The 13,049-nt window shown below is 42.7% G+C and overlaps 1 protein-coding gene across 1 annotated transcript in view; it reads right to left on the bottom strand.

The window, feature by feature from the left end:
• The window catches only part of LOC145396153 (neuroligin-2-like), a 132,145-nt gene that overhangs the window by 49,493 nt on the left and 69,603 nt on the right, over nucleotides 1-13,049 (bottom strand). Inside the window, exon 5 of the mRNA XM_080269596.1 lies at nucleotides 10,597-10,754. Within this exon, the coding sequence (XP_080125722.1) occupies nucleotides 10,597-10,754 (158 nt within the window). The remainder of the gene's footprint in view (nucleotides 1-10,596; nucleotides 10,755-13,049) is intronic.

The raw sequence follows: 13,049 nt of genomic DNA, 5'->3' as shown, positions 1-13,049 counted from the left end.
GACAGCCAGCATTCCTTGAGTAACTTAAGGGGTCCTCTTACTTCATGGCCAAACAGTAGTTCAAAAGGTGAGAAGCCCAGTGATTCATTTGGAGATTCTCTTGCAGCAAACACAACGAATGGAAGACCTTTATCCCAGTCTTTCTGATGTTCCAAACAGTATTTCTTGAGCATCGATTTGAGTGTTTGATGATATCTCTCCAACGCTCCTTGAGTCTGGGGATGGTAAGCTGAAGACGTGATCTGGGTGATGCCCAACTCTTTCAGAGACTGCTTGAAAACATTTGACACAAAATTACTTCCCCGGTCTGACTGTACCTCCTTGGGCAGACCAAACTTTGTGAAGAACCCTAGCATTTCCTTAACCACGTTCTTTGCTGAGATATTTCTAATTGGAATGGCTTCAGGATAACGAGTAGCCATATCAATCAGGGTCAACACATAAGAAAATCCTGAAGAAGTCTTAGGAAGAGGGCCCACAATATCCACCAACACACGGGTGAAAGGCGCCTCAAAAGGAGGAATGGGAACTAGAGGTGCAACCTTTTCGGCCTGATTACACTTCCCCACAACTTGACAGGTGTGACAAGACTTACAATACCAGGAAACATCCCTGAAGATACCTGGCCAGTAGAAGTGTTTCAAAATGCGTGCCACAGTCTTCCTCACTCCAAGGTGTCCTGCCAAACTGGAATCATGAGCCACTCTAATGATATCCTGCCTACAAACACGAGGGATGACAACTTGATGTACAACCTCCCATTCACAGTCGGCTGATGCTGTTGGGGGTCTCCACTTCCTCATAAGTACTCCTGACTTTACATAATAACAAGTAGAAGCACCGGCTGACTCTTCTTCACTGTAAGCAGAGTTAGCTAGACCTTTCAACTCAGGGTCAGCAACCTGCAACTCAACCAACTCTTGACGAGACAAATTATCAACACTACGGGGTACTGCCTCATCTGGTGAGTGGTCCAAATTAGCAAGAAAAGTGTCAGCTAGGATAACATCATCATCATCATTATCCTCTAAATCACCAGTAACTTTAGACTTAGCCCTAGTGACAGCACATGCAGGGAACACATCAGGGACATCACAATCCTGGGACGCAGCCACTGGCTCACTAGACAACTGAGGAGCTGGACACACTTGACTTCCACCAATATCATTTCCAAGTAAGAAAGTTACACCTGACATTGGGAGTGTCTCAACCAACCCAACCATAACAGAACCATTAACAAAACCAGACTCTAAATTCACTCTGCACAGAGGGACGGAGAAGTAATTATTCCCTACACCTTGTAAGATTACAGTTTCATCAGAGGAATTAACATTAGAGCCTAGAACACTGGTCAGCATAAGGGATTGGCAAGCACCTGTATCACGATATATTTTAACTGATTTCCTGTCATTACTGTCCAGAGGACTGACAAAACCATCAGACAGGAAATTAGCACATGAACTCTTGAGAGTGTCACCCACGTTACTGCTCAAAAGAGGAGCTCCATCATGAGAATTTAAGTTACCCCTCAAAGCAGGTTCAGTTAACTCAGTTAAAGAATTCTGGGAACTCTCAAGAGTGGACACTAGACCAATTGACTGAATATTTAAAGACTCCTTTTTGTTCACATCACGCTGTCTCCTGAAACATCTTTCCGTAGTATGACCAAGCTTACTACAATAAGTACATTTACTTTTCTGAAATCTAGAGGTGAAGCTGGTATTTACTTCCTGAGAAACATCATCTTTATTCTCTTTCCTGTTGCCTGTACTCTGAGTAGAGGCAACATACTTACTCTCAGCTTTCCTTTTTCCTCTAAAATATCTCTTGTGAGTGAGAACATACTCATCAGGTAAAACTGCAGCATCAGACAAATTATCTATTCTTTTCTCATCAAGATATAGGCTTACATCTATACTAATACACCTTTTGAAATCCTCCAGCAAAATCATCTGCTTAAATTTACCAAAATCAGAATCCACATTCTTAGAATTTAACCACTGCTCTAACAGATCTTCTTTGATTTTTGCATACTCAACATGGGATTGCTTATCTTGCTTGTAAGTTGTCCTAAATTTTACTCTATAGGCTTCAGGAACAAGCTCATAGGCCTTAAGAATCAAGCTCTTAACTACATCATAATTATCAGACTGATCCTGAGGCAAAGATGCATAAGTTACTTGAGCTTTACCGGTGAGAACAGTTTGAAGGAGTACTGGCCAATACTCCTTAGGCCAATTAAAACCTGTAGCTACCCTCTCAAACAACTGAAAATACTTTGTTAAATCAGATTCATTAAAAGGAGGGACAAGTTTAACATTTTTAGCCACATCAAAATCATCAGAGCAAGATGATCCAGTTCCACCTTGTTTCATGCGATACTCATGGTCTGCCTGAATCCTAGCAAGTTCAACTTGTGCCTGTATCTGTGCCTCCTGAATCCGAGCCTGAGATTCCGCCTCCTTAGCCTGAGACTCAGCCTGCTTAGCATTTGCCTGAAATTCAGCTTCTTTAGCACGAGCCTCCTGCAGAGCTAGCTGTAACTTAGCTAATTCAATCTGCGTTTGCTCATTTGGAGGAGTTACATTAAACAAGCTTTTATTAATCATGCCAACAATTTGATCTTTAGAATGATGAGAGTGAACTGCAGTTCCCAATTGTTGAGCAACAAGCTTAAGTTCATTCTTTGTTCTGTTTTCTATATCACACACTGTTTGCACATTTGACAAAAAATCTTTGGCTTCATCAAGTGTAGAAATAGTAGCCATCATGAATATATCACAGTCACAAAATATCAAACAATATCCTTATGATAATATCCTGAATATCCTGATATGAGGTCGCCAAATTTATGTTACGGAACAGAGAAAGATAATGTACACTTTAAGTGAGAATACGAAGAGTCACTACTGTCCCGTAAAGTTCCAGGTTCAAAACAAAAGAGTTAGGTAAAATTACAAGTTAAAGTTTAATGCTTAAATTAACAACAAAACATTCAGGACTCATAAGGATAATGTAATGGCAAATAAACAGGTTAAATATATGGTTAACTGCAATAGCCTCTATTAACACGAAATTAGCAAGAGTAAATTTATCTAAGTCAGCCCTGATAAAATGAGATACCAGATAATACTCAGTGAATGCCAGATAAATAATTACAGATACAAACTATTATCAAAAATGACTGACATAAAGAACCCTACATGAATTACAAAAACTTCACTAGGCCTACAAATTAACACCTTATGCTATACAGTACAAGGAAAAAATGCAATAACAGTTATACTCAAATTACACACAGCTGCTAGATGGTTGGAGACTTCTTGAGCACTCACAATAATAATATCTGTACAGGGGAGGACAGAGATGCGAACAAAATGAGGAGCAGATCTAAGTGGCAATGATGCAGAGACTGAGCTCATTATATAGGGGCCGGCAGAGCCTGACACAACTTGTAAGAGGGACGCGCAAATGAAGCGATGGGGACAAACGGTCGACAATCCCGCACTGAATAACAGAAAGGACGACTTACTCTACTATAACGGTAGAAGGGGGGGACTGAGGCAGAACACGCTCGTGATCAAACATGCAGCAACTGTGCGTTAAAATTACACAAAGGATGATGAAATCATAGGCTATGTAACATCATCTACACGAGTTGCTCTACCATCGTTCAGAAGACAGAGGTTGGACTGTCGTATTAGGTCGGCTACTTGCTCCTCACGCCCACTGATCCTCAAGTTGCCCCATTGATAGTGATGGGCTTTAAAATTGCACACTAGATTATTTCCCGGAAGATGTTCATATAGTGAATTCAAAGCATCACTATCAATGGGGCCATGTGGTGGACAGTAGAGAGAGCAAATAGACAGATACGTGTTATTAAATTTTACTCTGCATGCAGTAGATTCCAGAGTAGAATTTAGAATCACTTCGGTTCGTGTGTGTGATTTGTGTGTGTATATGGCAACTCCGAGACCATCATACCTTCTATACACATGGTAGTGTTTGAACTGGGGAGGATCATGGTGATTCACCAAGTGCGTCTCTTGTAAACAAATAATGTCTGGTCTGTTTGTACAAAGCAAGATTGTTATAATATGTAATTTCTTCCCAAGAGTCATACAGTTCCATTGTAACAAAGAGAATGCAGCAGTTTAAGATTTACAATGATGGCCAGTGTTCTTAATTTCTTTATGCCATCCACAAACAGGCGAGCGACTACCAGGGGACCTGTCCTGGTGCTTGCTAATGGACACCTTCATTTTGTCATTAATAATGAGGCTCCCAAAGTGATTTTTGTGTGTATATGGCAACTCCTTGACCATCATATCTTCTATATGGATGGTAGTGGTTGAACTGGGGATGATCAGGGTGATCCACCAAGCACGTCTCCTGTAAACAAATAATGTCTGATCTATGTTCAGAAAGCAAGATTGCTATATTATGTAATTTATTCCCAAGAGTCCTACAATTCCATTGTAATACACTGAATGTGGGAGAGGCAGCTTAAGATTTAGGGTGGCCAGTGTTCTTAGTTTTGTTTATGCCACCGACCAACAGGCGAACGACTACCAGAGGACCTGTCCTGAAGCTTGTTAATGGAAATCTCCATTTGTCGTCAATAATGAGACTCCCAGAGTCCCCCATGGAAGAGCTTTCCCTTCTCTCCCTCATTGGATCTGGAGCAGGAAGAACACGATGACGTGCCGGCTTGCTGAGGGTGGTCAAATTAATCTTATCAGACTTATCAGACTGCGGTTTTGGCTGCACCAACTGCAAAGGAGCAGCGGCAGCCTGAAAGTATGAAGCAGTGACAGGGATGTCGGTCAGAGAGTTGGAGCATACAGGAGGGTGGGACTGAGAGGTAGGGTGCATGACATGAGGAGCGAAAGTAAGGTCAGTCTGTGTCTCCACGGTGCACATCATGGGACAGGACACAACCACCGGTGCATGGGAGACATTAGGTTTGGGAGTTGCAGGCAACTCCTTCACTTTCTTCCTAGCATCAAAACAGGATATGCCCTCAGTCGCCTTCACTGTGCAGACCTTTTTCTCCTCTTTCCAACTGGGACAGACCCTCAGGGAAGTGGAGTGAGCGCCCTTACAGTGAAAGCAACACTAAGGCTCGGATATACAGTGGTCAGCAGAGTGACCTACACCCGTGCACTTGCCACACACCGAGTCGGAAGCCCAACAAGTCTTTTCATGATGCCCTTATATCTGGCATTTTGAGCAACGAAAGAGGTTAAGAGTTTTGTAGCCAATTTTAATGCTGGAAGGTAAAGAAACTCTGCCAAAAGTCAAGATAACGATTGCGGTCTTCGTCCTCCTGCCCTCTGAAAATCCAGTAATGCATCAAGCACCTGTTACATCTTGCTGAGCTAGTCCCTGTACAATGTCGAACTCCTCCATAACTACGAGATCCCTGCAGGTGATAACACCCCTGCAAGAATTCATGGAGTGCAGGATCTTGGTCTCTACATTGTAACAATGAAACTAGCTCAGTTTAAGCAAATCCTTTACCTAAGATGAACTGACAGTCTTAATCAGAAGGTCTCCACTTGCAAGTTTTTTTTTATTTACACTTGTTTCACCTCACCTGCACATCCATCAATCACCTTCTTCAGGATGAAGGGAATGAGGCTGGACAGGGGAGTAGAACCAACCTCATGAATTAGCACGAACAAGGTGTTGTTGATATTGATGTCTACCGGGGTGCATGTCTGAGGCCATTTAGTCTGGTGGCAGTCTGTCCGTAAAGCAGTCGGGGTTCAGTCAGGACCGCCTCCTCCCCTGAAGGGGACGAGGCAGTAGGGGCATCCGGCATAAGAACCACTTCCCCTGTTAGTGGGAAATGGAAAGGAGAAGAAGAAATAAACACGGAACAAACAACCCGGTGCAAAACACCTAAGACTAAGATGGCCCTCTCAAACCATTCCAGGAAGGCCCGACCGTGTTGATTCACTCCCCAGAGAGATCAGTGCAGAGGACCTCCCGTGGGCGAGTAAGTGAAGGTAATCTTAGTAAATGGGTATAGACACCAACAGTACCATATTAAGGAGGAATATTAGTACTAACTCTAACCTAACTCTAATGAAACTAAACCACAAACAAACTACTGCCAGTGGGGCACCCCTGCAGCTAGAGGAGAACTCAGCAAAAACACATCTGTACTTCCTGCGACCATGCATAAAAGTCCCGAATGTGAAGGGTCAGACAAACCCATCATTAACAGAGTTAGCTGAAAGACGTCGTCTGTGACCAGCAAAAATATAATAAAAACTGAGCCATAAGAGTGACGAATTTCATTGTGTTGCTAATAATCTTCTCATCTTCTGTTTTAGCCAACAGCAGACAATCTTACTCAGCTGAGAGTGAGTCACAGGAGTCCGAAACTTACTATATTCAGTATTAATATCCCCTTTCTCAGAATAACAATACCATTTTGTTTCAGAAGCAGTAAATGGAGGAAAATTAAATATACTAATATCCCACAAACGCAGACTGCATATAGAAAATACTTTCAATACCAAAGAAAAGTACAACATATATGTACGTAAATATGAGACTCGCAGCTCATTTCTACATTAGAAATCCGTATCATCCAAGTGACTTTGCTTGCCATTACCACAAGCAATGAAAAAAGACCAGTTTCTGCATTATACAGAAAGGTGTGAAAGTGTCCTTTCATCTCCCTACCATCACCATCAGGTACTATATTACATACGCACAATAATCATACACAGTATTCTTTGTAGTTGTGACCTCAACTCAAGTTCATTTGGATGTGAGCTCAGTGGACCACAGGCTCAAGTTGCTCACCTGCACTCCACCATTTTCCCTTAGAGGGACTGGGAAGATGAGGGATGTTTGTATAGTTGGGCAATGAAGCCACCCAGTTTAACCAGTGCCAACACAGGAAGGGATCCCTCTCCAACAGCACACACTGATGCTACTAAATTAATACAGCATCTCCCAGAGGTACATGTTACATATCCTCAACTATCACGAGGCTGTTAGTCACACGGTGATGTGGTCGTCACTTTATCTACAGTAGTAATTTTTTCACTGTCTTCATAATTTTCTACTCCATCAGGAGTGGAAGGGGCCTAGGGTCAGGCAGTCAAACGAGATATGTAAGGCGAGAGACCAGTCTTTCATCCCTGAGCAGCATCATGTGAGCAATAAACGCCGAACAGTCCTTGGATTTATTCCCTTACGGGTCACATCAATTTGGAGCAAGTTAACCAGTTACACATCAACTATACATTTGTTACTGGACGCAGCCACCCTGATCCTGTTGTAGTGTTGCTCCTTAAACAGAACACATTCTTTCATCTCCCGCACCTTGTTCTTATGCCACCAGCAGTATTTCACCTCAGCATTTACGAATGAACGCTGGAAGCACCCTGTCAGAGCGACTTCATGTCCACAAAAAGCATGTGCTTCTTTAACAGGTTCATTACATGTAACTTCCATTCATCTTCACACAACAGTGAATTTGGGACAGTGTGTAACAAGAGGAATCTGAAAGTTAATGTGGACAGGAGAAAAGTTATGGTGTTTGAGAGGAATGAGGTCACAGAATGCACAGTGAGGTTGGATGGTGAGGATATGGAGAATGTGAGTGCATTCAAGTACCTGAGTAGTGTGATGAGTAAGAATGGAACTTTGGGGGATGAAGTGCTTGAAAGGGCACAGTAGGGAAGGAAGGTTTTTGGTTCACTGAAAGCAGTGATGAGAAATAGGGAGGTGAGTATGGAAGTTAAGAAGTCACTGCATGATAGTATTGTGACCCCCACGTATGGAAGTGAGGCGTGGACCTTGCTAGAGGGGAACAAGTCAAGAGTGAGAGCAGTGGAAATTAGTTACCTGAGAGGAGCATGTGGAGTGACATGGAGGGACAGGTTGACGAATGAAGAAGTGAAAGAACGTTGTGGGGTGGATGTGGATGTGATTGAGAGAATTAGGAGAAATACACTGAGGTGGTTTGGACATGTGGAGAGAATGGAGAATGAAAGACTAAGAGGGTGTATGTAGGTGAAGTGGAGGGAGAGAGAGGGAGGGGGAGACCGAGGATGAGGTGGAGGGCTGGAGTCGTTTCGTTTCGTTTCGTTTTCGTTTCGTTTCGTTTTTAAAGGCTCCAACATGCTTGCATGTGTCGGCCTTGGTCACCTAATGGCGGCTCTCCTCGCTGCACGATCCATTGCAGCCTCCCTGTTCAGTCCCTTAACCCTAAGGTCACACTTAATGACCTCGTCCCATGTCTTTCTCGGTCTACCCCTCATAACCCCACCCCCAGTATTAACACTTCTCACCTTCCTCACCCAATTATCATCCCCCATCCTCTCCACATGTCCAAACCACCTCAATCTACCTCTCCTCATCACAACACCAATACACTCCAGTCCCATCCTACCTCTCAGCTCTTCCATTGTAAACCCAGCCCCTCCAGGCCTTGGACGCAGGGACACACTGCACATCCACCTAATCATTGTCATTTCTGTACTTCTGAGCCAGCAAATATCTTCCTCCTTCACTGCCCAGGTCTCACTGCCATACAGCATTACACTCCTAACACATGCTGCATACAAAGACCCCTTAGCACGTAGGGAGAGCCCTCTCAATGTCAGGAGAGGCAAGAGCTCCCTGAACTTCTTCCAACCACTTCTAACCCTAGCCACAGAGCTAGCTCCAGCCCCACCTCCAGCACACAACATGTCTCCCAAATAACAAAACTCTTCCACACAATCAAGAGATTCACCAGCAAGTTCAATCCTTTCACGTCTGACAATCTCCACCTGGTCACCCTGGCACGCTGCACACATAAAATAAGCATTATCTCGCAGTCTACCTCTGATACCACTACATCTCTTATGCACCCATTTATCACACACACCGCACAAGATGGAATTACTTCCCACGCCCTTGTGGCAAACTGCACATGGCCACTCTCCCTCGTCTTTGACAGTACCACCACCAACCCTAGATATCATCACTTTTGTTTTATCTCCATTTACGCTTAAACCCTTTTGCCCCATACCATCTCGCCACTTCCTAAACCTTTCCTCCGCCTCCCTTTCATTCTCTGCAGTCAACACCAAATCATCAGCATACAACAACTCCCACGGGAGTCCGTTTCTAAAGTCACGTGAAAGGGCTTCAAGTACCATGATAAACAACATGGGACTCAAGACTGACCCCTGATGCACACCAACATTCACGGAAAACTCATCACTCAAATCTCCATTCACTCTCACCTGGGTGTGAGCACCCACATACATGGCCATAACCACCCTAACCAGCCACTCCTCCAAGCCAAGCTTTCTCATTGCCCACTTCACCACCTCTCTAGGGACTCTGTCAAAGGCCTTTTCCAAATCAACTAAAACAAAATAAAGATCCCTTCTCCTACCAATATATTTTTCCTGAAGCTGTCGAACAATGAATATGGCATCAGTGGTCCCCCTACCTGGCATGAACCCAAACTGCATCTCATATTCACTCTTTCTCTAATCATACCTTCTAAAACTCTCTCCATTACCTTCATTATCTGATCTAAAAGCTTTATACTTCTATTATTTCCTCTTTCCAGGGCATCACCCTTCCCTTTATACACATTTACAATTACACTCTTCAGCCAATCATCTGGGACAACACACTCATAAATAATCCTATTTATCAGGTCAGTGACTAAACACACCCCTATATCGCCTGAGGCCTTCAACATTTCGGCAGTCAACCCCGACACACCTGCTGCCTTCCCCACCCTCATCCTGCCTATTGCCTCACTCACAGTAGCAGTATCAATCAAAGGCCAAGGGCCAGACACTGGATCTGCTGGCTCCAAACCTTCCCTGTCCCAGTCAAACTCCTCATTCAACAACCGGTTATAATGAGGGAGAGGGAAGTGAGTTGGGGGGAGGGCAGTCAAATAGTGGGTGATAGAGCGACTAGGAGGCGTTTTGTCTGCAGCCACCCTTTGTGGGATTAGGGCATCGGGGTGTAGATAGATATATAGATTACATGTAAGGGGTAGTTAGTCGAAAAGTCAATGTGCTAACATTGAAATTACAGAAATCATCAAGCTCAGTCCAATGTCTTTTTCTATAGATTTCCATAAAGCAGACCCAGTAAAATCAAAGCCACAATGTCCAGCCTAACTTTGGTACCTTTCACCCCTAACCTCTGATGGAAAGAAAAAAAAGTATATGGTTCTCAGGGTTAGGTTAGTTTTTGCACGGTTTCTTGTTTGTATTATTCAAAAAAATATTTCATGTCTGAGTAACTAAATAACTACCAATATTTCTAGCTTTCATGGTCTAATAAGGGACAACGATAAGAGTTATTGTTAAGTTACTGGGCAGTATTTTCCGTGACGTTGATGTCTTAGCATCTCTCTATAAGCCATTTATTTTGCGTATTTCACGTTTACATCATCAACCATGTTGCTAATATAAATCATATCCATACTAAAATGATATGGGCAACGTACAAAAAAGTATCAAAGCGTAATAAGTAAAAAGTAATAAGTATAGGAAGAGGCTTTTCAAAATCCACTAAGTCAAAGATAAATACAAGTGAAAGACTGACCCTGATTTGGCGAAGTTAGTGATGAGTGTGATGACGTCCTCTGAGAGCTGGGTGAGGGCGGCATTATTGAGAGGGGGAGAGGGCGCCCCTGGGGACCTCGTGACGTCACTCAGCCCCGTCCCCCACATCAGGCCCAGCTCCAGTCCCGGAGCCTGAACCTGAACCACCACCGCGGGATTAGTGGCGGTGGAGTTCGAGGGAGAGATGGTGGCAGGAGAATCAGTGTTAGGACAAGCATTTATTCCTTAACTTCGATGAAGTATTTTTTGCTTTATTTTTTTCTGCCAATAATCGGTAATACTAAACCCAAGATGAAGCCTGTTGAAATAACGAGGTTTATGAGAGCTGTAGCAGACTTTAATTGTTCAAAAGGTCTCTCCTAAGATTAATAAAATCGTCTAGAGATGGCAAGAATGAAAAAAATTCTCCATCAACGGACTGAAGGGTTAGAAAGATGAGAGTTAACAGAAGGAAATGGAGCAAGACTGATGATAATAGTGGAAGTCTGCTTTAGCTGTAGGTAAGAGTGAACTGTGAAAATAAAGTGAGTAATAACAGATGGGATGTTGTTAAAATGAATGTACTGAAATAAAATGCTGGTTAATGTTAAGTACCCACATCATCAACGATCTTAGTACGAGCAGCAAGTTAGCATGAGAGGGAAGAAAAAATTCTTGCATTGGAATTCTCGATTAAAATTATTATCTGTATAAGTACTGGCTATAGCAATGCTACAGCAGAGGTAGTGAGAGCATTTATGTTCAGACAATAGGGATTATTCCCCCCAAGCTAGACAAAGATAGATCATATAGCCCTGCTCGGTTTAAAGGAGAGCTCTACCCTTCCCACCAAAGGCAGCTTTCCAGTCGGGGCGCGAACTCTCGACCTCCCGATCTTTGAGTCCAGCGCTCAACCACTGAGCCACCCCGCTCCCATCATACAATAGGGAGTGTTATAAGTAGTTCGAGCTGAATCAAACGACTGAGACAAGACATTTCTTTTGATGGAGAGTGATGGTGTAAAACAAGATTTTTAATGTAATCAATACTCAGTGGGATCATGGTTTTGGCAAGTGGATGGTGTTGTAGGGGCAATGATGTTACAAGTAATTATTTGGAGCACAAAACTAGCAACAGATGAGAGGTTTGGGCGTTTCACTACAACTTTGTATTCGTCATCATCATCATCATCATCATCATCCTAGTCTCTTTTCCTCTCCAAGGATGGGCTGAGATAGAGTCAAGAAAGCAACAAAAACAACAACCACAACAACAAAAATGCAATGTTCCAGTTAAACCGGCTGTACTACCAACCACTACGAATAACTGAAAATTTCGCAAACTACTGCACTCGACTCTTTCAGCACTGGAATGTTGCCTGGCTGTGAAATCATTATATTTAAAAAAATAATCTCCTTTAAGGTGTAATGAAATCGACTATTTCTTGTACAATTATAACAAAATAATACGTCCTCAGGTATATGGGCTTAGGAGCTGATATCTGGTAGGAGCTGGATAATTACCTCAGACCACTGTCCGCAGTAGCAGAGATGACAATTGGTTATTGGTTAACTAAATACTGTACAATGACAGAAATAGTAACGGCTTTTGGATTACTAATGGGGGGAGCAAACTGTGTTTTACGCTGAATATTCCTAATGAACGACCAGTGAGGAAAAAATCGCATTAAATGTCATCATTACAAACCACTTTTCTCCCTTGACTGATATGCCTGATGTGGGAGAGGAGTGTTTTGTTTCGTGGCTCATAGATGATGGATTGTGATGTGATGCGTCAGTAGAATAAAAATGAAACAGTCTTGCCATAATGAAGAGGAACTGAATGGAATAACTGACGAACTTTTGTCCCTTACTGAAGAAGTACAATTTATTTTTATGAATGGAGGGAGAAAGGATAGTCGTAAGGGAATTTGGTAACAGCTATGAATGATCACTGTGGGTAAGACATCATTAGAACTGGTAGTATGTGTATTACTGACAGTACAATGTAGTTAAGACTGATGGTGAATCTATGTGGGAAGGGGTCAAGGATGCTCCCGTTTTGCTTTCCTACAAGAAAAACACAAGAATACTGAATGAAAAATAGCAGAGCATGTTAGAAAATTTGTTACCGTATGGGTATGAGCCTGTTGGTCAAGTTTTGTGGTTAGTGACTGCAAAAAGAAAAGTGATTAAACTAGTAGTGCTGTTTCTCACTGTGCATTCAGAGAAAACATGGAAACTGAATACCCAATTCTGCAGTAGGTATGCTGACGTTTTTAAAATTCATGTGCTTAGAGTCCCCTATATCTGATCATTTTTATTTCTGGGAGGGGGCTGTCCGCCCAAAAATCACTGGGAGATCATGCTCACTAATTATCACACTACGGATGAGAGTTCATTGTACAATATATACTATGATGTCAATCTCATTTCTTTCCTGCTTTCACCATTT

The sequence above is a fragment of the Coenobita brevimanus genome, chromosome 35 (genome assembly GCF_032717465.1).
Source record: "Coenobita brevimanus isolate Jiangsu-jjx chromosome 35, ASM3271746v2, whole genome shotgun sequence".
Taxonomy (NCBI): Eukaryota; Metazoa; Arthropoda; class Malacostraca; order Decapoda; family Coenobitidae; genus Coenobita; species Coenobita brevimanus.
Note: the sequence above shows the minus strand (reverse complement) of the source record. Positions and strands in the feature narration are given on the sequence as shown.